This window comes from Dermacentor albipictus, chromosome 1 (genome assembly GCF_038994185.2).
Source record: "Dermacentor albipictus isolate Rhodes 1998 colony chromosome 1, USDA_Dalb.pri_finalv2, whole genome shotgun sequence".
In the NCBI taxonomy this organism is placed as follows: domain Eukaryota; kingdom Metazoa; phylum Arthropoda; class Arachnida; order Ixodida; family Ixodidae; genus Dermacentor; species Dermacentor albipictus.
Genome location: NC_091821.1, coordinates 498,402,359 through 498,425,479, shown reverse-complemented (window position 1 = coordinate 498,425,479; position 23,121 = coordinate 498,402,359). Strand labels below are relative to the sequence as shown.

Sequence of the window (23,121 nt, the reverse complement as noted above, 5' to 3'; positions counted from 1 at the left end):
AATCCCTGTAGTGGAACGGAGTTGCAACTCACGTAATTTAACAAAAACGCATTTCAGCTACATTTAATGATGAATATGTAGCTGCATGTGAAGTACATGAAATATTTAGCATTCATTACTTGATTTTAATTATTTAATGTCATTTACCTTGCACCACTCGGGTTATTATTTTTGCATCGCGCCTAATAACATAATTAGACGTAATAATTTAATCAACTGTTCAAACATTATAAATAGAGGAAAAGTATCAACGATAAAATTGTAGAGCGACAACAAGAACTCCCGATACAGCTTTTTGCTCAATAAGTGCTACATAAAAGTGTTTTCCAGAGGGTGAAAGTACTCCGCGAATACACGCAAAGTGCCTCAAATGGCTAGTATTGCGGCAATGTTGTGTGTATTCATTCGCGTTTTGTCAGTTCCAGCCATATGAAGCCAACAAATATTGAAGCCACTGAAAGCACAGGCGAAAATATTGTTTTTTTTTTTGCGTGTGTTGAAGTGTCCGAACGTTAAGCTAAAGGGAAATGAATGTGGACCAAAAGTACGGCAGAAATTTCGCCCGAAAGGCGCAGCATCGACTTCCATAGCAAATTTGTAGATAGCTATACGAAGTAAAGATAGTAACTTTATCGGCCGCATAAATTCGTAAACATTCGCTTACTAACTAAATTAACAACCTTGGCGTCCCGCGCGCACAGGCAAAAAGAAAGCAACTCACTCCATGAGCGCGGACGCTTGCTGTTAAAAAACGGTGGTGTGAGGAAGAGCGCAGCAGCTGCGAGCGAATTGACTTTCATGCTGCCTCTCGCTTCAATGCGCACCATGGGGCGAGAACAAAGCGCACACGAAGCTATCACCCCTCTGTGCACCAAGACTCTGCACTGATCGCAGGTCGCTTTCAAGACTGGCGTCGCGCGGCCGCGCCATACGCAGCTGGGAAATATGAGAAGGTAAATATGATTCCCGTAGTGATTACCCCTGCCTGTTAGTGCTGCCTGGCCTACGCGTCCTCGCTTGCTGTGCAGGTGAGTGTCTTTTAGTGATAGGCCTGTTTCTGAGACTATATGATGTTATCGAGAAAAACCCAGCACCTCATATTGACATGAAATGAATAAAGAGCTCCTAGGGCCTCTGAAGGATGTGCTAGCGAAAGAATTGGAAATTAGAGAAAATCAGACATCCTCAGAGGCATTCTTATCGCAGGTTGACGGCAGACTTCAGGCTATTGAAAAAAAAAGCTTTGAATGTTTGACCCTTGGTAATAACCGAATTTCTGCGCTTGATTGTAGTGTGAGCAAATTTAGCGATGAAATGGGTATTCTACCTAAATGAATTTATGAACTGGAAAACCGCTCAAGGTATAACAACCTTATAATCAGAACAGTAGGGGAAGAGTATAAAGAACAGACGAAAGTTTTATTCGTGAAGTGAATGTTGATATCTTCAAAAAAATTTGAAGTTAAAGTTTAACTGATCAAACGTATCCACAGGCTTCGTGTGAAGATGGGTGGGAGAAATAGGCCCATCATTTTAAGCCTTGTTGACTTGAGGGAAGAAATGATGAGTGATAAATAATTGCAAGACCCTCAAAGGAACCCAATTAGCCCTCTATGAGGAGTTCTCTTGAAGAGTAAATAGTGCGCGAATGAACCTGTGTAATCCAGCAATTGAAGAAAAAAGAAAGGTACTAAAGTCAAACTCATCTTTGACAAGATACGAATCAATAGCACCCTTGTTACGACATCCCAACCGGTGCCACCAGTGTTATGGACTCCAACCGGTGCACCACGATAACGGCTTTGTGGTCCCGTAGCGCTCGTCACCCGTTTCGTGACAGAGCGTTGGTAGCGAAGACTCCGAGCCTGGCGTCGATGAGAATAACAAAAGGGACTTTATACATTATATACAGGTTATCATACAGGACATGAACGGGTCGGCACTGGGGCCGAGTGCTCACAACAAACGCGACTGTTCTCGCACGACGACGTCCGGCGAAAACGCGTTACACATCTCACCCCAGTCGGGAGCGACACTCTCTCCCGGTGGGGTCGGCAGATCCTGTTTTCGAGCGGCGTGTCGCTGCTTTTATAATCCCCGAGGCCCATTGTCACTCAAACGGCCCAATACAAAGTCAGCACACGACGGTCGTCCGAGGGGTCCAACCAGCGACCGCGCTGGCCACTCGGTTCAAAGTTCGCGCGCGCGGTGACCTCCAGGCAAGGGAGGTGCGGCGCCGGGCCGTCGGGCACACGCGGACACGTCAAAACACGCTGCTCCGCCGAGGCTTCTCCCGCACGAAGGCGCAGCATCTTGACTTGTGAAGGGAGAATTATGGCGCTCGCAGGATAGATTCTGCATCTTGCAGATTCGGGATCCGGGCTTGTGGTAATGGCACAACAGCATCCCCGCCCTCAGATAAGGCGCCGGGAAGACGAGCTGCCTCCACGTGGCTCGGATGCCAGGCGCGCACGTTCGTCAGGCTCGTCCAAGTTCACGTCCAGTGTCGGGACGCCAGGTAACCTCACGTGCCCAGGTCAGACTCGCCAGGACAGGAGCTCTGCTCACCACGTCGTCGCCAAGGCACCTTGACCAGCTCCGCTCGGGTCGTTCCTAAGACCTTGCTTCTCGCCACTGGTCCCGCTTGGTCGTTCTGCAGCTTGCAAAACCGACCGGCAAAAGGCAACACCCAACACGAACAAGTGCCCTCTGTCTCCCGTCAAACACCAGACAAGGCCATAATTCAAATCAACCTAACTAAATTGTTTTCCCCTTTTTTCTCCCGCTGCAACAAGAGGCAGGTGTACGATCTAGCACACAAGGCTTAAACAATCAGTTTTCAAATCATCAACACAACAAAATAGAAACAATTAATAATCAGCAATAATAATGACAAATAGAATGGTCCCCTTGAAATCTCTTTGGACCGAAAACATACTTCTGAGGAAGCAAATGAGGTCATTCATTTTTCCCGGCGATATTTTCGCGAAATCCGAAGCTGCTTATATTTGCGACCCTGCTTATCCGTGTAGCGGCGGTACAATAAGCCAGATTCCTTGCCAAATGAAACCCCGTTTTTTTTCACTCCCCGTTTGACGCTCTTCCTCAGATCGGCTAATGAACAGCCTTCCTGTTGCTCGCGAATCAGACTTTTTCTTTCAACTGCAGCCTGCTCCTGCCGGCTGGCGGAAACCGGAGCGAGGGTGGAGCCCGCGTCGCCTAATTGCGGCGTCGAGTCTATATCGCGGCTAGCACTGCACGCGTCACTCCCACTCACTTCCAGGACCCGCTCGTCTAGGCCAGCCTCCGAGCTCTGCCTCTCCCGTGACTGCTCGCCACTCAAGTTACCGTGATCGGTCCGTGTGCCGCACCGCCTTTCGCTCACCGACGCTAAGTCAAGTTCCCTCGACAGCGGGCGCGCTTTGGAACGCGTGGGGGCCATGTACGCCACGTCGGCAAAGAATGATTTGCCCTGATCCCTCAGCAGCTGCTCCGAGCTATTTGAGAAGAGGTAGGAAAATTGCTCCGGGAGGGCGGCTGACACAGCGGCGGCGGTGTTAAGTTTCCCAAACTCTCCTTCAATGATAACCGTTGCGATCGGTAAACAGACACTCTCCTTCTCGGCCACTTGCCGTATCCTAACGCACTCTCCCGTAAAATCACTCGAGGAGACGAAAGACGGGTGAACAACGTCCATAGTTGCTGCAGAGTCCCGCAGTGCTCGGCACTTCTTGCCGTTTACCTTAATTTCCTGCACATAGGGCTCCAATAGACGTATGTTTTTGTGAGTTTCCTGTATCGTTGCAAAAGCAATTCTCTCTGGGCAGCTTGCAGCGATGTGCCCTTGCTTTTTGCAATTGTAGCAGGTTAACGGTCTCCGTTTTTCAAAAGAACGCGTCATTTCGTTTCGCTGTTTCGGACCATCGTCATCATTCTGAGATACATTCTGTCCATCCCTTACAGTTTCTTTGGGAAGGGACTCGTCGTCCCGAAACTCGCGACGCGTGATTTCCTTCCGTTCGTCGGGCTTCCCGTAAAACCCATCTCTTCTATCTGCTTTTTCTATGCGCACTGCCTTGCTGTGCAAGCTGCGGCGGTTGTAATACTCTTCCACTAACTCTGCTGCCTTGTTTAGCTTAACCTCCTTTAGCCTATCTTGCAGCCAGAGCCGGACATCCTCATCAATGCAACGGTAGAACTGCTCCAACGCGATGCATTCGACAATTTTGTCGCGGTCGTCGTAAACCTCTTCGCCCTTCAGCCATTCCACCAAGTCGGCTTTTAGACGAAACGCGAAGTCAACATTCGACTCCTTACCCTTTTTTGCATACCGGAACCTCTGCCGGAAAGCTTCGGGCGACAATTTGTACTTCCGCAGTAGCGCTTCCTTCACATCACTGTAGCTCTCAAACGCCTCTTTCGATAAGCAAGTTATTACGTCTGATGCCTCCCCAGGAAGCAACGCTAACAGATTCTGTGCCCAGAGGGATCGCTCAATGCTATTCCGTTCGCACACGTGCTCAAATTTCACGAGGTATTTGGCCATATCCTCTCCGACGACAAAGGGTGGAAGTTGATCGCGTATTCTTGGAACGTTAGAAGTGAGACTAGGCGCTGGCGAGCTATTTCGGGTCTCCAACTCTTTCATTTTAAGCTCGTGCTCACGAATCTCTCTCCTTTCCTCCTTTTCCTCCTCGCGACGTTGCTGTTCTCTCCTTTCCTCCTTTTCCTCCTCGCGACGTTGCTGTTCTCTCCTTTCCTCCTTTTCCTCCTCGCGACGTTGCTGTTCTCTCCTTTCCTGCTCGCAACGTTCCTTCTCCTCCCTTTCCCGACGTTCATTGATACCCGCCAAGGCGTCAGCGGCTTCCTCAGCCGTTACGTCCCCAGTCCTCATGACCTCAAGGATCGCATTCTTTCTTTTGGTTGAGCCCAACTCAATGCCCAACTCCTCACAAATTTCGAGAAGTTCCTTCACCTTGTACTTCTCCATCGTTCACACTGTCCTCCTGCTGTTTACCCTTTTTGAATATACCTGCCGTACGCTACTATAACACTACTAGTAAGACATATGCAAGTATTTCACACACTGCCCTGTTTACCCTCTCAGCATCCCCTGGTTTTCAAAACACTCTTACTAGGCTTGAAACACACAAGGTTAAACACAATGCAACACCAAGTCAATCCCTGAGCTACTATAACCTGTGTCAGAGAAAGTCTGGTGTTTGAGGTAAACTTCAGGCACTCACCGCGCCGAGGTAGCTGATGCCGGTCAATCCCGTAGCTGCCATCCAGTGTTACGACATCCCAACCGGTGCCACCAGTGTTATGGACTCCAACCGGTGCACCACGATAACGGCTTTGTGGTCCCGTAGCGCTCGTCACCCGTTTCGTGACAGAGCGTTGGTAGCGAAGACTCCGAGCCTGGCGTCGATGAGAATAACAAAAGGGACTTTATACATTATATACAGGTTATCATACAGGACATGAACGGGTCGGCACTGGGGCCGAGTGCTCACAACAAACGCGACTGTTCTCGCACGACGACGTCCGGCGAAAACGCGTTACACATCTCACCCCAGTCGGGAGCGACACTCTCTCCCGGTGGGGTCGGCAGATCCTGTTTTCGAGCGGCGTGTCGCTGCTTTTATAATCCCCGAGGCCCATTGTCACTCAAACGGCCCAATACAAAGTCAGCACACGACGGTCGTCCGAGAGGTCCAACCAGCGACCGCGCTGGCCACTCGGTTCAAAGTTCGCGCGCGCGGTGACCTCCAGGCAAGGGAGGTGCGGCGCCGGGCCGTCGGGCACACGCGGACACGTCAAAACACGCTGCTCCGCCGAGGCTTCTCCCGCACGAAGGCGCAGCATCTTGACTTGTGAAGGGAGAATTATGGCGCTCGCAGGATAGATTCTGCATCTTGCAGATTCGGGATCCGGGCTTGTGGTAATGGCACAACACCCTCTACGCCTGGAATGATGGTAATAGTAGCTACGTTTCTTCGAAATATTCAACGAGTAAAGTGAGTGAGTGAGTGAGTGAGTGAGTGAGTGAGTGAGTGAGTGAGTGAGTGAGTGAGTGAGTGAGTGAGTGAGTGAGTGAGTGAGTGAGTGAGTGAGTGAGTGAGTGAGTGAGAGAGAGAAATAACTTTATTCCGGTTCAGAGAAGACGCACCGAGAGCCCGTGCCACCCGGCTAGCCCCACGTAGGGATCTTTAAACCGAGCTTGACGGGCCGATCACGGGCACTCTGGACGGCCAGGGTTTGGACGTTGCGTTCGGAGCTGGCCAAGAGCGCAGCCCTCCTATCCTCGCTGAAGGAGGAGCCGATGGCTTCACACTCCCACAACACATGGTCCAATGTTGCAGTTAGTCCACAGGCACGGCAGTCCGCACTGGAATACCTTTCAGGGTATATTGCATGAAGAACCACAAGGTTAGGATACCCGCGGGCTTGTAAAAGTCGAAGGGTCACCGGCCCTGCCCTGCATAAGGCAGGGTGTGGGAGGGGGAATATCCGTCTTGACTTATAGTAGTGTGTGGTAATCTCATTTAGCGTGAGCAAGGGTTTCCCGCGGGGCAGGGGGACTGCGGAGGCGGCGCGGTCAGTGTGTCCTCGCGCGGCCTCGTGTGCGCCCTCGTTGGGGTTAGAGGGAGGGCCCTGAGTCGACCCCAAATGAGCTGGAAACCAAGTGAGAGAATGCGGATAGATACCTTTGGCGCTTCGGAGAATGCGGAATACCTGAGGGGAGACCATCCCGGTTTGGTAGGCCTTAATGGCTGCCTTGGAATCGGTATATATTGCCTCTCTGCGACCATCGAGCCCAGCCAGCGGGATTGCAACCTGTTCGGCTACCACGGGCTACGAAGTGCGTAACGTAGCGCAGCAAGTGAGTCTGGAATTGGAGTCAACGATGGAAACGGCGAATGCCTCTTGTTTGACATATGCCGCGGCATCCACGAAGCTTGCCTCAATGTGGTTGTTACGGACATGCTCGAGTACAGCTGTACCCTTGGCCCGACGTCTTCCAACGTTGTTTGCGGGGTGCATATTGCGCGGAATGGGCGCGATGTGCAGTTGAGACCTGATGTCGCTGGGAATCCGCATGGGGTCGGGGCACTAGTCGACAGGGTTGAGGCCCATCTCGTCGAGTATCTTGTGGCCCGCCAGGGTGCCGGATAGCCTGAGCAGCTGTGAGCGCTCTTGCACCTCGATTATTTCTTCGAGCGCGTTGTGGACTCCGAGATTCAACAGGCTTTCGGTGTGAGTGCTTACAGGTAAGCTGAGGGCAATCCTAAAGGCCTTCCTGATGAGGGTATTGAGCTTGTTTCTCTTTGCAACATGCCAATTACTCATGGCCACTGAGTATGAAAGGTGGCAGAGCCCTTACGCATGTATTCTGCGGATGATATTGTCTTCCTTGATTCCCCGGTGCCTGTTGGCGATCCTCCTGATGAGGCCGTTAGGAATCTCCATCTTGGTGGTGATCTGTCTGAGTGTAGTTCCATTGGCACCGTCCGACTTGATATACATCCCCAATATTCGGAATGAGTCCACCCTCGGCACCGGGGACCCGTCACCAGGGAAAAGCCGTATTTCGGTTTCGGACGCCGGTTTCCAATCACGGTGGCCGCCGCCTCTGCGTCTTTTCTTGTAGAGAATTCAGTCTTGGATGGAGAACATCTGAGCCCAGTGGGGTGGAGGAAGCGCTCGGTCGTATCGATGGCGCTCTACATGGCGGCCTCAACTTGGCCGTCACTCCCACCTACCAACATATGGTGATGTCGTCTGCGTAGATGATGTCGTTGATTACTTGAATCTTGGCGAGCTCCTTGGAAAGCCCGATCATTGCAATGTTGAATAATATTGGCAAGATGACTGAGCCCTGAGGTGTCCCGCGTGAACGGAGGGTGATGCGTGACTTCAGCCATCTTATTCTGCATATTTTAAGATTATAAATCTTAACGTACGTAGCCTACTTAAAACACCAGATGTCTTGGAAACCATTCTACTTGAGCACGAGTCAGACATCATTTGGAATTACTAAAGTGTGGCTCCATAATGACATGTCTGACGCTAAAGTTAGTCGTAACGGTTGCACTCCTCTTGAGGAACGACCGAAGAAGTACAGGAAGGGATGTGCAATTTATAACTTTCACAACCCTGCACGATTCGTGCGACACTGATGCTATATGGATGAGAGTAGAATTTAAACGCCGTTCCTTGTGTATAGGTCTCACATACAGACATCCTAAATTTTATAGTAGCCTTCTCGAAACTCACAACTTGTATGAAAGCTAGTTTTTGCCACAAACATAATATATGGTTACTGGGTGACTTCAATTTACCTGGAATTAATTAGGTGATGGCTGATCCCGACGCAGCTGACACTAGGTTCTGTGAAGAACTCAATTTAGAATTCTGGTTTAATCTATCATAGATAATTCGGAATATACAATGGTATGTGCTTCTGCGTCCACAATCCTAGCCTTTGTATTTATTTATGAACATTTATGAACAACTACACCCTACCCTTACCAGTTGCCTTTTAGAGGATGGTATTTCCGATCATAAATAGGCAGTCGCGGCTCTGAGACTGTTCTCAAAAGTGTTTGAGGTTCGTTTGCGAAAAGCAATCATGTACGTTGCGGCAGCTGAAGATGTGTGAATACGGAACTGGCTAACTCCTCATATGAAGACTTCTCCAGACTCTACCGTTCTAGTGAGAACGTTGACAAAGTTGGGAGCACTTTTCGAATATGTTTCATCACTGCATAGATTGTTATGTGCCAAACCATCATAAAACATAGGAAGAAGGAATTTGTGGAGATGTAATTCATGTTAAAAGAAGACTTAAACGAAAGCGTACTGCATTTTAACATTCCGATGATGCCTATAATAGGAGTTGTATTTTCCATTCGAGCCAAGAGCAGACGCGACTTCTCAAAGACTCGAAAGACAAGTTCAACAACGGCACGTCGGCCTCTGTTTTGAAAAATGCTACCAGTAAATTCTGAAGGTATGTAAACCCTCGTACTCTGCTATTACGACCCTTAGGGTTAATGACGCTGCAAAAAAAAAATTTGTCTTTTGACACATTTGTCTCTACCGTTTATACCCGGGACGTCTACGTACCGGGATATCAATCAAACCGACCCCCCGTGAAAGACGTCAAAATTGATGAACAGGGCATGTTAAACCTCTTGTTGAACAGTGACACCGAAAAGAGCCCTGGAATCAACAAGATCCCTAACGTGTTTTTGCGGAGGTATGCGGAGTGGAGCCTAAAATACCTTGCATGTATTTTTTAGTCATCAAGTTCCACAGGTTGTCTCCCATCAGCTTGGAAGTGTGCAAACATTCGCTATTTATAAACGTGAGAGGAAGTCCGACGCTCGTCACTTAGGACCCACCTTATCAGCACTAGCGCCATATTTCTAGAGCACATTACTTACAAAAATTTAACCGTCTACCTTAATGATTATAAAGTTTTAAACCAGCAGGATTTTAGGCATATTGTCAGCATGGTTTCCGTAAGAGGCACTCAACACTAACTCAGCTAACTATACCATGATATCGTAAGTGCTTTAAATAAACGCAGTTAGGTAGACATAATATTTTTCAATTTCACAAAAGTGTTCAATAAAGCTTCTCATTTTAAACTACCATTGAAAGTTGATTAAATATTCAAAAATCAATTAATTGCATAGTGGTTCTTACCCAACGTCTCTAATGGATAGCAATAAGAAGCGCTGGAAAGCAGTCAGTCTAAGCGCTCAGTTGTACTCTCTGGTGTGATGCTAGGCACAGTATTTGTTTTACTGCTTATACATGTATGTATGTATATACACTAGTAATGTTTATTAACGATATGTCTAATGATATTACAGTAGCCATTCGGTTATTCGCAAATGACTGCGTCTTGTAGAACAAATGAAAAAATCCGGATTAGCAGACTTTTCTATAGTTTAACTTGAAAAAAAAAAATGATACCCTCGTGCAATAAAGGGCAAATGGTTTTAAATAAACAAAAACACGGTTATCGTCTCGGTGACCAGAAAAAGGAAAGTCCTTTCTCACACGTAGCACATCAATGGCACTTCAGTAAGCAGGGTTTCATTTCTGCTCATAAGCATTTAAGCATAACGATTACATTGGATTTACGCTTCAGTGCTCACATTGACGCTGTTTGTACCAGGTATCGCAAAACATTATGGCCACTTAGAAGACACCTCTGCCGTGCAAAACCGTAAGTAATAATTCTTGCCTAGAAGCTTTAAAAAGCTCCATCAATGAGTAGAAGAAAACAATATGGCATCCTTACAAAATAACTAAATAAATCGCTAATCCCTAAAAAATATCAATTGTATGTATGTATGTATGTATGTATGTATGTATGTATGTATGTATGTATGTATGTATGTATGTATGTATGTATGTATGTATGTATGTATGTATGTATGTATGTATGTATGTATGTATGTATGTATGTATGTATGTATGTATGTATGTATGTATGTATGTATGTATGTATGTATGTATGTATGTATGTATGCATGCATGCATGCATGCGTGTATGTATGTATGTATGTATGTATGTATGTATGTATGTATGTATGTATGTATGTATGTATGTATGTATGTATGTATGTATGTATGTATGTATGTATGTATACAAAGAGATATTGAAGCCAAGGAAAGCACAGGACAAATTATTAGGAGTTTTTAGTTGAATAGTAGAAAAGATAAGCTAAAGGGTTAACGAAAATAAGGAAAAAGAAAGTTGCCACCAGTCTCGAGCAGTACCCATAAGAAGTGCATAACCTGTGCGTGCATTGCACTACCAGTTAATTCTACGGCGGCAGTTAGGGGTCCAAATTTTTGGCTGCATGAGTGTTGTCCATGACACACCGTTTCGCGTTCCTAGACATAATGGATTGACTTTATTTACAGTTCTGGTTATCTTACAGAGCGGGCCAACTTCAACGGGCCTGTGTAAAAGCGCTTAAGTTGACAGGGTTGTGAAGCGGAGTTCGCAATGACAGACCTATCATAAGGCTGACAACCGCACTGCGGAGGAAGATGTCCAAGTACACTTTAAGTTATACATGTGACATTTAGGGATAGGAGCGGGTCCCTGTGTACTGTGTTTCAGCGAACACGTTACGAGTGAAGCCATCTAGATTATGCCAGAGCGCCTCTAGTGCTTCGAACATTTCCCGGCCACGTTAAACGTTCCTCCGAGGACACGGTGTAAAGGGCGTGCCTGGCGGACAGCTCAGCAAGGCAGGCCAGCACGCCGCAACCGGCATCCAGGCGAATCAGGACGAGTCCCAGCAGGTGCAGCGCCAGCAGCGCCGCCAGCACAGTGCTCCAGTCGACGCGTGTCGGGTGCTGCGAGAACGCGCAGCAGGCGGCCACCAGCGTGAGCTGGCCGGCGATGCACGCGGGGCCCTCCAAGGAGGCGCTGCTGTACATTGCCGCCAGCACCGCCAGCGAGCTGAAGGAGGCTGTCCAGAAGAGCCTGGTCAGAGGGGGCCGAGAGCTACGATTGGCCACGTAGATAGATAGATAGATAGATAGATAGATAGATAGATAGATAGATAGATAGATAGATAGATAGATAGATAGATAGATAGATAGATAGATAGATAGATAGATAGATAGATAGATAGATAGATAGATAGATAGATAGATAGATCTTCGTCGGAACGCATGGCGTAAATGGAGATGGGTGTGGTGCACATTTACTTCTCTAAAAGGGGTCGCTTTTATCAAGCCTGGTGTTCTTCGCCGTAACGCAGGGGTCGCACCCCTTACCTTGTGGCTGCGTCCTGTCTAAATCCGCGCAATGTGCTCAATCTGAAAAAATGTTTTGCCAGTATGAGCCAAAATTGCCGCAGTGCGTTTTCCTATGTAAACATCTTTGGCAAAGCAGATGCCGTCTTGTGCTAGGTGTTTGGTTGGCCAAGTTAGAGTTCCTGAATATTGGCTTGCACGACTCGAATTAGTAATGTAATGAAAGATCGTTTGATGTCAGCTACGGTTGATGTAATTCTCTTGAAATACCTTCTTAAGCTGTTGTTCTTGTTCTATAAATGGCATCATTCGGTTTCGCATGCTTTTATCAGAAAATAAAGACATTCTTGCTAGGCCTTGTTAACTCATTTTGCAGAAAACCTCCTAGTGCAATTAGAAGCGCACAAATATGTGCAATGGCAAATATGTATGCGAAGTTAATGCGTGTGGTTCAACTACAGTCCCTGCAAAAGAAAAGTAAAGTTACTAAAGTGTTCAAAAGTGCCCCACAGCCCCTATCAGCAATGCTCCCCTAGGTCACGAGCTAACTCTATGTTACTCTATATTTATATTTGGTGAAAATGGAAGTCATGTTATCTGCAAGGGTTGCGAAACTTTACTCTTCTGGGCCTAATTAGACGCGTTTCAAACATTTAGTGAACCCTGCTTTTTTATTTTTATTTTTTGCGTTATATACGCAGTTTGTAGAAGGTTTTTTCCGGGAAGCTCGATGAACTAGAGATAGCATCTAACTTATATTTATTGATAATTATGCGCAGGTTATGTTCTACTTATTTGCCAATTTGTGAACTTCAACATTTGTAAAGTGACTTATCTGACTGGAAGTGAGGGAGGGGTAGAACGGCACGCTTTTTTTTTTCTTAGCATTTTCTTCGTGATATACATACGCACTCTACTAAAGATTACCTACTTTTAGACGCGGAACGCAAACAGCAGTCAACTATAGAACAGCATAATCTGAAAAGCAAACCGTTGTTGTCGAATCACAGTGAAGTCAGTGTAAAGTCAGTGAAGTAACACTCAGCGACTCCGCTGCTGTCGACTTTGCCTGCTTGAGGAGGCCACCTGAATAAGCTTGCACAAAGCAGCAACTTATCAGATATATGTCATCTTGCGTTGCCACAATATGGCTGATAGGTACCAGCACGATTTCCTCCGCATATGCATATTTTGCAATCTTGTCGCGGGGTCATTTGAAATATTTAGAACTTTTTCGTGAACGGAACCTATGTTCCGAAATACTGGAGGCAGCATTCGTAAAATTGCAGAACGAGACCAAATTCGCGAAGGATACAAAAAGTTTTGGAGAGTTGGTAGCAGCTATATTTGGGTAGTATGTAGGTGATTACGTAGTCATTACAGCCTCAGTGGTAAATTACGTATACAAGCAATCCGGAGCGCTGAAATACAGTTTTACGAAAAACGTTGAACTTATACTGCGGCCCTTGCAGAATTATGAACGGAAACGCGATCAAATTTAGCAAAAAAATATCCGAGGTGGAAAGGGTGATGACATTATAGATATTTTCCTGGCGAAGTGAAAAGTCTGCGGAATAATAACTTTACAAGTGCTTGAAAGCGTTGCATGCGGGCAAGAATGAAAACGGAATGGTCATTTACGAGCACCGTTTTAAAGAATGTCACTTCGTTACCAGCAATTTAAATTCCTCATTGCAACATAAATAAAAGCAGATACGCTGGCAGTTGGTTTGTGATTCTGCAAGGTCGCACAAGTCTGCTGTCTTTCTTTTCTTTTTGATGATTTGGGAATTTGTTAGATTCTGTTTAGGATTGAGAGTTCGATGGCGCTGAAAGCCATCTCGGTTCTGTAATGACCAACTGCCTTCTACGCTGCAAACTTATTCTGCACTCTTGGGCCAGTATGACATTGAGCTGGCTCTTCGAGATCGCTGGCGACAGTTTGTTGCATCGCACGCGTCCATACCCCTCGCTCATCTCCAAGAATGCAGCATTGCTTTATTTATTTATGTATACCTTAACAGGGATGCCTTGAACAAGGGCATTACTACGGTTAAAATAACGCAAACCAAGCATTATAAAAAGGTCACGGTAACGAAAGTAATATCTGAACAATGTAATTGCACGCAGCATAAAAGCAGTTAGTGCTGAAAAGTATAATTAAAGATGGAAACTGAAAACAGAAGCAGACGAAGCTTTCTGGGAGCCACAAATGGCTATTCACACTATTAGGACGATTGCCGCTAAGGGGCCTGGCAGCCCGGCATCACTTCGCTTCCGCTCGGCACCATAACAATGAAAATTACCAATAACTTGTATATCGAGTCCCCAGACAACACCAATGTCTTCATAAAGGTGAACGCTCTTTACTGACCCCTCTTGAAGTTTGCGCGCGCCTCGGGGTGAGGAGGGGCTACCAGGCCCCAAAAACTCCGCCCCATCGTGCTGCCGCCGCGCTAGGCCGCGCGCAACAAGCTCCCCTACTGGGACTAGCATAGAGGTGCAGGTGCACGCTACTAAAGGGACATGCCAGTAGCTCCCAACGCCTGGACCAGGAACTCGTGGCTCTGCGTGCAAAGGTAAGCCGCCTCACAAACTTTTTAGCACACCTCGAACCCCCTCTTCCTCTCCAGAGCACCTCTTCCCAGAACCAACCCTCCCACCCACTGAGGAGTCACCCAACAACATCCCTCCCCCCCCAAGAAAAAACGCACTTCGGACACAGTCGACATTTACCAGGCTGATCTGAATAACTTCGAAGCCAAATTTCACACTAAATTGATAGCCTAGCCAGAACTTTAAAACATCGGTTTATACAATTTGAAACCCGCCTTCAGAGGCTTAAGGCTATCAGCTTGTCACAGGAGGAGTCCTCCCGTCAAACCCCCACCGCCATAGCCCCTCTTCCACTTCTACTGTCACCACAACAAGCCGTAATCGCCCCCTCCCTCCCTCTCTAATATGGCAGGTCTAGATAATTATTCTACTCACCTATCGCTAATCCAATGGATGTGCCGCGGCTTTCAGAGCAAGAAGGCGTCGCTGCAACTCCAAATACCTACCCACCCAGCCATAAATAAGCACATTCTACTGCAGGACACATAATACTAAGTCAAACTGCCTAGCTACCATGCGGTACACTCTGACACCACCAACACCCCCTGCGTGTCTAGATTCATACATCGCAGCATTACCTATCAATAACTACGGCTTCCACCGCTTCGGAGAGGAAGAAGAAAAGTTTGCAACCGTTCAGTAGCTCACGAGGCGCACCGTGCCGATGAAGAAGGTTATGGAGCATGAACAATGCGACTTCAAGTGCTGTGGCAGACAGAAGCGCTCAAGTTTCGGTGCAGCGCGTGAGGTGGTTGACAGCGACGATTACCCTGTGTTCGCCATCAAGATTATTCGAAGCGGCCGTACAAATCGATTCCGATGCGGTCGAAAGGCCGGTTGCGACAGGGCAGGTGTTGGAGCGGCCCAGTGGTCGCGTAGGGCGGGCTGTTGTGGCGTTGGCACTCGGGACACGAGCGGACGTACTGTCCGACCAAATGGTACATTCCACACCAGTAGTACCAAAGCCGCAGGCATGCGTAGGTCTTGATTACTCCGGCATGAGCGCATTGCGGGTCCACATGAAAGAAAGCGCAGATGCTTGAACCTAGACGACGAGGAATCACCAGCAACCATTTACAGCCGTCAGATAAGTAATTGGCTTGGAGCCAATTAAGAGTAAGTAATTGGAGCCCATCGCGAATGGTAAAGTGACAAGCAGTGCATCGAAACATGCGGTTGGTGGCACGTGGCGACGGCTCAGACAGGACCTCTAGGAGGGATGCTATCCAAGTATCTTGTCGCTACTTGGATGGCATGTAGGCATGCTTGAGAGACAAAGAGTCGTAGCTGGGGACAGGCGCAGCTCCATGTTCATAGGGAAGTGGAGAGCGGGAAAGGGCATTGGCATCTGCATGTTTACGACCCGAGCTGGAGACAATTATATTAGAGTGTTGGAGTCGTACTGCCTAACGAGCTAGGCGACCAGATGAATCTTTGAGGGGAGATCCATCTGGCCGCAGGGCATGGCGATCAGTCACGACGTCGAATGGTCGGCCATAGACATAAGGTCGAAATTTTGTGATCGCCGAAGTGATCGCCGAAATGATCGCTAGACATTCTTTCTCTGTAAAAGAATGGTTTTCTTCCACTTTGGTCTGGCGTAAGAGACGATGTATACGTCAAAGGCAGACCTGCGTTGGGCAAGATTACCGTGGAGGCCAACACCGCTCGCTTCCGTGTGGATTTCTGTAGGAGCGTCCGTATCAAAATGGCCCAGAATATGAGAGGATGGTATGAGGGTATGTTAAGAGATGGCGTAAAGTGGCGACTACGTCGTCGCAAGAGGGAGACCAAGACGAAATGTCCTGGTTGTCGGTGAGAAGCTGTCTGAAAGGGGCAATGATAGACGCAAGGTTCAGGACGAATCGGCAGAAAATATTTGGAGCACGCTGAAGCTTCGCTTTTAAAGTGGGACGCGATATCTTTCGAAGATCCCTAACTACTTGTCACGCTTCCCGGCAACCAGAGCTTTCTTGCGGATGCGCGGAGGTGAGCACGATGGTGTTGTTGCATGCAGGGAACCTGGGGGGCCGGGCCGCTCGGAAAAGGGGTTTGTGTTTGAATTTTCATGGAAGGGGATTATGTTTGCTGGTATATTCAAATTATACTCCGGCGCTATCACGTCTGTAGGTTGTATTAAGGTCGTACTTTAGAATTTACTTGACGTATTTTAAATTGAAGAATTTAATTACTTCAGTAACGCCTCTGCGCCACGCGGAGAGCCTGCCTGGTTGTGGTTCGAAATGATTTATAGCCAACCGAGGTCCACTGCCGACATAGGATTTTTTCCAACATTGGCCTTTAACGTTATAGCGTTAATATGAACAAAGGCCGATAAAACTGCGTCGTTCGTTCGTTGTAGTCGACCTGGGAAACTCGGCGGCTGCTCCAAACTTTGCAGGGACGAGAAGAGCACCATCCTTGCAAACAACACGGTCTAAGATGACGAGCCAGTGTGCAACGAAATATCAATTCTTTAAATTGAGCTGCTGTCCAGCTTCTGTAAGGCAAGTGAGGGCGCTTGCGAGGCGGGTCAGATAGGAACCCTTGCAAAGACTGGGATGTCATTCAGATAACAATGGCACGTGTGTCTTTTGAGGCCTCGTGGTGTGTGGTCCATGAGGCGTTCGAAAGTGGCAGGCGCATTGCAAAAGCAATATGGCATCACGCTAAGCTAATATAACGCAGCGGGAGTGGCAAATGAAGTCTTGGGGTGGTCAGCTTAATCCATAAGTACTTACCAGTACCCCGATTGAAGATCCAAAGAAGAAAAAGAAATCTCGCCCTTTTACGCAGTCTGGGGCGTCGTCGATTCGGATTACAGACAGACATCTTTGCGTGTGGTTTTATTAAGGCTCCGGTAGTCCGCACAGAAACTGATGTTACCGTCATTTTTCTTCCCCGATACAATGGGGGAAGCCCAAGGGCTGTGTGAGGGCTGTATCAGGCCATGGTGAAGCATATCGTTAACCCGGTTGTCAGTGACACGGCGTTCTGCGTGCGAGACTCGATACGGGTGCTGGCGCAGATGTGCATGAGTGCCGGTGTCGATGTGGTGGACGATGGCGGATGTGTAGCCCAAACAATGTTGTTGATGGTCAAACGATGGCCTAGAACGGTTGAGGAGATTCAAAAGCTGGGTTTGGTGGTTTTCGGAGAATTGGTAATCAATCAATTGATGGTTTGAATACATCTCAGGATGACAATGCAGCTGAGATAGCAGAACTAATGCTGGTGGCCGGAAGTCGGTTATATCATCGGACTGTTACGAGGATAAACGGAGTCGATGTCCTCAAGTGAACCATGATATTCTCTACGGAATAAAGTGGCTGATGAAGATAAAAGATTCGTAACGCAAATGGCTCCACAAGGAGCTTTCAATTTTGAGAACTGCAAAAGGAAGGAAGTCTTTGCGAGAGGCGAAAGCTCTTGATGTTGAAAACAGCGGCAGAGTAGGGTACAGAGTCCCAAGAGAAAGGCACGAGAGTGGAAGAGAAAGGAGGTATATCAGTGTCCGCGGCGACGAGCACTCGGAGAGAAGGAGACAAACACTGCTTAGATGGGTCATCAGATATCGGTGATAATGTAAGATTGGCACACACGCAGTCAATAACGACGGCATGATGTGTGGAAAGAAAATTCCAGCCCATAAAGACGTCGTGTGCGTATGGTGAAAAGATGACAAATTCAACGACCTAAAAAACATCTTGAATGACAAGCCGTACCGTGCACAGCAAACAAGGCTGGACATGTGTTTCGTAGCCATACTCAGGGAAACATCAGAAAGCGGAATCGTAATCTTTCTTAACTTGTGACATAGCTCACCAGTGAGGACAGAGAGAGCAGCTCCGGTAGCAACAAGCGCTTGCACAGCGACACGCCTAATATACAGCTTGATGTCGTTCGCAGGAAAAGAACGAGGCCTTGCAGACCTCCACACGAGCGCAACTCTTGCTTCCGGAACTGCGATGGCGAGTTTTCCGATGGGACGGGCTGGGAGCGGCAGAGCATATGGGAAGGTGAACAGAGGCGGGGTGATGGCGACCGGCGTTTGCCGAAGGCGTGTTGACCGGGCGAGAAAGATGCAGGCGCTAGGTCAGATGAAAACAGGTGCGGTGATGAGTCAAGAAGAGCGTAACTTGGACTTCGGTCGCCATCACGTACGCGGAAGTCGCGGCGATAGCAAAAGCGCCCTACATGATCAGGAAAGTGGCATAAATAGTCCATTGCCCGGCTTTCCGCAGGGCGCCAAGGGTTTGCAGACTGTGCGGTGGGACGCAAAAAAGGGAACGGGCCCGGACTTGCAAGTGGCCCGGCCACGTAGAATGCGCCTGATGGTTCCACGGAATCGATGTTGAATGAAGTTAGAGGGCTGGCTGTGACGTCAACGTAGGTCAGAAGTGCGAAAACAAGTAGTTGCTGTTGGCCATTAGGCATAGGGCATTTGGTAGCGTTTCGGAAGCTTGCTGTTGAATGGCGTGTCGAAGCGATAGAGCGAGCGATTGCGTAGGCTCCGGAATGCAGAGCAGAAGGGATAAGTGGCATGACACTTCCTCGCGAACAAACTGATGTGTGTGCTGCAGTAAGGAAATGTGGTCACAAGAATAATCGCGAACAGGGAGAGCCGAGATGCTAGTCGTGTCCAAGTAAGGGCACCGCGTGGAAATGCGTTGTTTCCTCAGCTCGTCGTAACTTTGGCAGAGCTGAATTACGTTGTCGACTGCTTGGTGTTTTTACAGCGGAGTTGCCTATGGCTAGGATCCTGAGATTTCTTCGTGGCGTAATGTTGGGAGAAAGCTATCATCATCTATGGCTCATACCCCCAAATACAATGGCTCATAGCCCTTAAGGTCTAGGCTACAAACTCTCAGGAAAGTGAAGTGAACAGTGTGTACATTTTCGGAATCACGCATACAACATAGAGAAGAGCATACGTTTCAATATAGAACATGCTCAACACAAGCATCCGAACCACACAATTGATGATAAAGCGCTCCTGCCCCTACATGCAATGCAAAAGCAAGTAGCGCTCCCCGCATACGTTTCCCGGTAAAGAATATTGATGCGCAAGCTGCCGCGGCGACGGCAGCTTGCGCATCCATATGGCATTATTGCGAATGCCATACGTGGCATTCTTACAGCACTGAGAGTGCTGTAAGAATGCCACGTATGGGGAGTATATTCCTGATGAGCAGCATGCATACGAGGCGCGGCGTATTTATTGTCTCTCTTGTTCACTCTTTGTAAGTGCAGGAAGTAGCGGCGCAAGCCAAGTCGTAGGCCGTTGAAGCGTCTAAGGCTAGTTAATAGGCACATAATTAGCTAGAGTACATGTGAATGTCACCACGCGTATAATTTAAACCGACGTCGCAATGAGTACTCGTTCTAGTTGTCATTTACAGCTTTGCTGTCTAACCACCTTCGCAGCGTGGATTGGAGACCTTATATTTCTTTTTTCGAAACGAGCGAGTGGCAGGCGTAGCCCTCAATTCCTTTCATTATTTGCCTGATCTTGTCACGTTAACACATGGTGGAGTTGGTGCGGCGGCAGAGGTCTACGAGATTTTCAATGTGGGCTGCAATGTTTTCACCGAATTACTGGACATGACCGCGCAAACGCTGTTCCACGCGGAGCTTGCGCACAGTGGGTCGGTCAAATACTTCAGCGAAGATCGTCTTACAAGGGGACCAGTTAGCAATGTTGGCTTCATGGTTACGAAACCACAGGTTGGCCACATTGCTCAAGTTTTCGGTGAATAAAGATAGATGAAGTTGGCGCTTGTCCTGTGTCGTTTCTCTCTCGTGATCGTCGTTGTTGGCGCTGTTCCTTCCTAATTCATGCTCAAGTAAAAGATGACATTGTTTGATTTGGCGGCGTCATTCCATTTGTTGTATGAACTCACTCGTTCGTAAGCAGCCAGTCCTCCGTGTCGTGGTCTTCGGTGCCGCTGAATACAAAAGGTTCTATCTGCCTTGAACGCCGGAACAGATGGCAGCCGGGGATGAGGTAGCATCTTACAGTGCCACGTCAGGCATAGTCAAGGCTGAAGGTAGAGTGCGGGTACAGAGATCCAGGATGAAGACTGAAACCAGCACCTCCTCCAAATGTAAGCACACGTTCAAGTCTAGGTGTGATTTATCGTTTATCAAGCCACATTAAAGTGGTCTGTTCAACAGCCAAGCAGATCGAGCGCTAGCACTAACAACATTCTTCTTCCACCTCTTTTGCTGGCATCTGCATTTGTCACTACAACACAATCATCTCCTCCAGCCCATGTGTCCTCCTTCAAATCAACCCCACGAAACAACGCACATCTATCTTTACAGCGAACATATACCACACCAGGCCATGGCCACCCTCGATGCACTACTCCAGAAAATTCAACGCATCGCGTACGCAATCCCCTGCTCATAGGAGACGACATTAACTCCCAGCATACAAACTGTAGTAATTGGTACACCACAGCACGGCGTCGCAGCCTTTGGACTACCATTCAGGACTTGCGCCTCACTACAGATAGCAACTTTCATACCCCAACAAGAATCCACAATAGTGTAACACCAGTCCGAACATAACACTCAGCCGCTCCCTCAAGGGACTTTCACGGTCACTTACACAATACTCACTTGGAAGCGACCATTGCATAATCGCCTTCCAGGTACCCCACACACAACACAGCCCTCGACTCCTCACCCATTATTAACTGATACGCAAACCGGTCCACACGCCGAGAACTCCCAGACACCCCAATACAAGACTGATTGATCATTGGGACACATCTCTCCTGAACGACAAAGCATTGACACAAGCGCAACACATTACCACGTCATCCAACAACACACTCGTACACTGGAAACGCGTCTAGCCTACCTCTGGGAGGCCCACCATAGCATCCTGGAGAGATAGAAACGACAGAAACATAATAGAACGTTGAAACACCGGCTGGCCTCCTTACAAACACATATCACTACACAAGCCGAGGAATTACGCCGCTTAACTTGGGACACGTGTGAACGAGCACAGGCGGCAACCTCTCCACGAATAACGTATGGCCACTTCTACGGCACCTCGTCGAGCCCGCACACTCACGCACAGCATCAAAACAACATATTACACGCCTCATTCACAACTCCGCGCTCCCATCAGGCACCCTTCTGAACGAACTCCGGACCGCACACATGGCACCCGGCACCTCCTCCCTTCTCCCGCTCAGCAGAGGAGCCCTAAATGAGGCCCGGACACTGATGTCATGGAGCAAGAGGTCCGCATGGGCCTCCACAACAACTGCACAAGTTCTGCACCAGGGGAGGACAGAACCACCAACTCTATCCCTCGTAACCTGGGTGAGATTACAGAATAATTTCAATAATACTGGAGAGAAGGTACCGTGCCACAGACCTGGCGCCGCTCCAAAATTATGTTCATGCCCAAACCAAACTCCTCACCATGTCAAACCTCCGCCATATCAGTCCCATCGTGCCTCGGAAAACTGCTCGAGTATGTTGCTTTAAACAGATTCACTCAACGTATGCACCACCACAACCTATACCCGCACAGCAGGGGGGGTGAGGTTTCCACCCGCGGATCTCCGCCCAGACGCCATTATTAAATTGACGCACGAAATCTTCGACCCTCTCATCCCCGCTCATACCAAAGCCTTCTTGGTCCTGGACTTATCCAAGGTCATTGATCGTGTCGAACATTCAGCGATCATGGCAGCTCTTTCCCCCAATGTAGGCAGCTGCGTGTGCGCCTACATACAAGCCTTCCACTTGGGATGCACGGCCGTGGTTGGAATGGGCATCCCGCAAGGTTCTGTATACTCTCCTCCTTCCTCTTCAATGTCACACATTATCCTAGCTCGTACTTCCCACAATATCCCTCACCTTCGGCACACCCTTTATGCGGAAAATATCCCTTTGTGGACCCCCACGGCAGTGATGGTGTCGTACAGCAAACCTTTCAAACACATCGTTGCGAACATCACAATACAGCACGCACAAAGCGTAGGTCTCTCCTACTCCCCGGAAAATCTGAGCTACTTCTGATACCCCCCCTCACCAAGTGCCCTTCCGACCGCCCCCGTAACCGTAACTCGGGACGGACGCCCTATTCAGGAGGTCGAAACACCCGGATTCGGGCTCATCACATCCAGAACAACGGCCGGAACACTTTCCCTATCCAGAAACTCAAGCGGGTGACGGAAACGCTCTTGCACCTCATGCGCACAGTTACCAGCAAACACTGTCATGAAGAAGTGCGAGTTGTGCAGTCTCATTCAAGTCTTCATACTTAATCATTTGCTCTAAACAATCCCATACCTCTCACTTCGACAAGAATAAATCGCCATCCTAGGTACTATGTTTCGTAAAACATACAAGGTGTCCATACACCTCCCGCCCAACACCCAAACCACTAAACTTCTTTAGCTTAGCCTCTACAACTCCACATACGAACTCGCAGAGGCCCACAGACAAGCTCAATCCACTCACCTAGCTTAATCTTCCACAGGACGTTGCAAACGTGGTACTCTCCTATTTTGCCTACCAGCAGACGACCCCACACTAATACCAGTCCCTGCCCCACACAGACAGCTCTAAGTAAAACTCCTCCTTCCCTCGAGGCACCCACGCCACTTATCGCTCGGCCCGCCGCATAGCCCGTGCAGAAACTCTCCAAAAATAATACGGTTCGGAAGCCGACGCCGT

General features: G+C 48.3%; 1 protein-coding gene across 7 annotated transcripts in view; it reads right to left on the bottom strand.

The window, feature by feature from the left end:
• Positions 1 to 23,121, bottom strand: part of LOC135920337 (uncharacterized transporter YutK-like) — a 278,506-nt gene that overhangs the window by 119,593 nt on the left and 135,792 nt on the right. For 6 of the 7 annotated variants that reach the window (XM_065454550.2, XM_065454549.1, XM_065454551.1 and 3 more), the window contains exon 5: positions 11,264 to 11,521. The exons of the other annotated variant lie outside the window; for it this stretch is intronic. In XM_065454550.2, the coding sequence (XP_065310622.1) occupies positions 11,264 to 11,521 (258 nt within the window). The remainder of the gene's footprint in view (positions 1 to 11,263; positions 11,522 to 23,121) is intronic. 7 annotated transcript variants of the gene reach the window in all.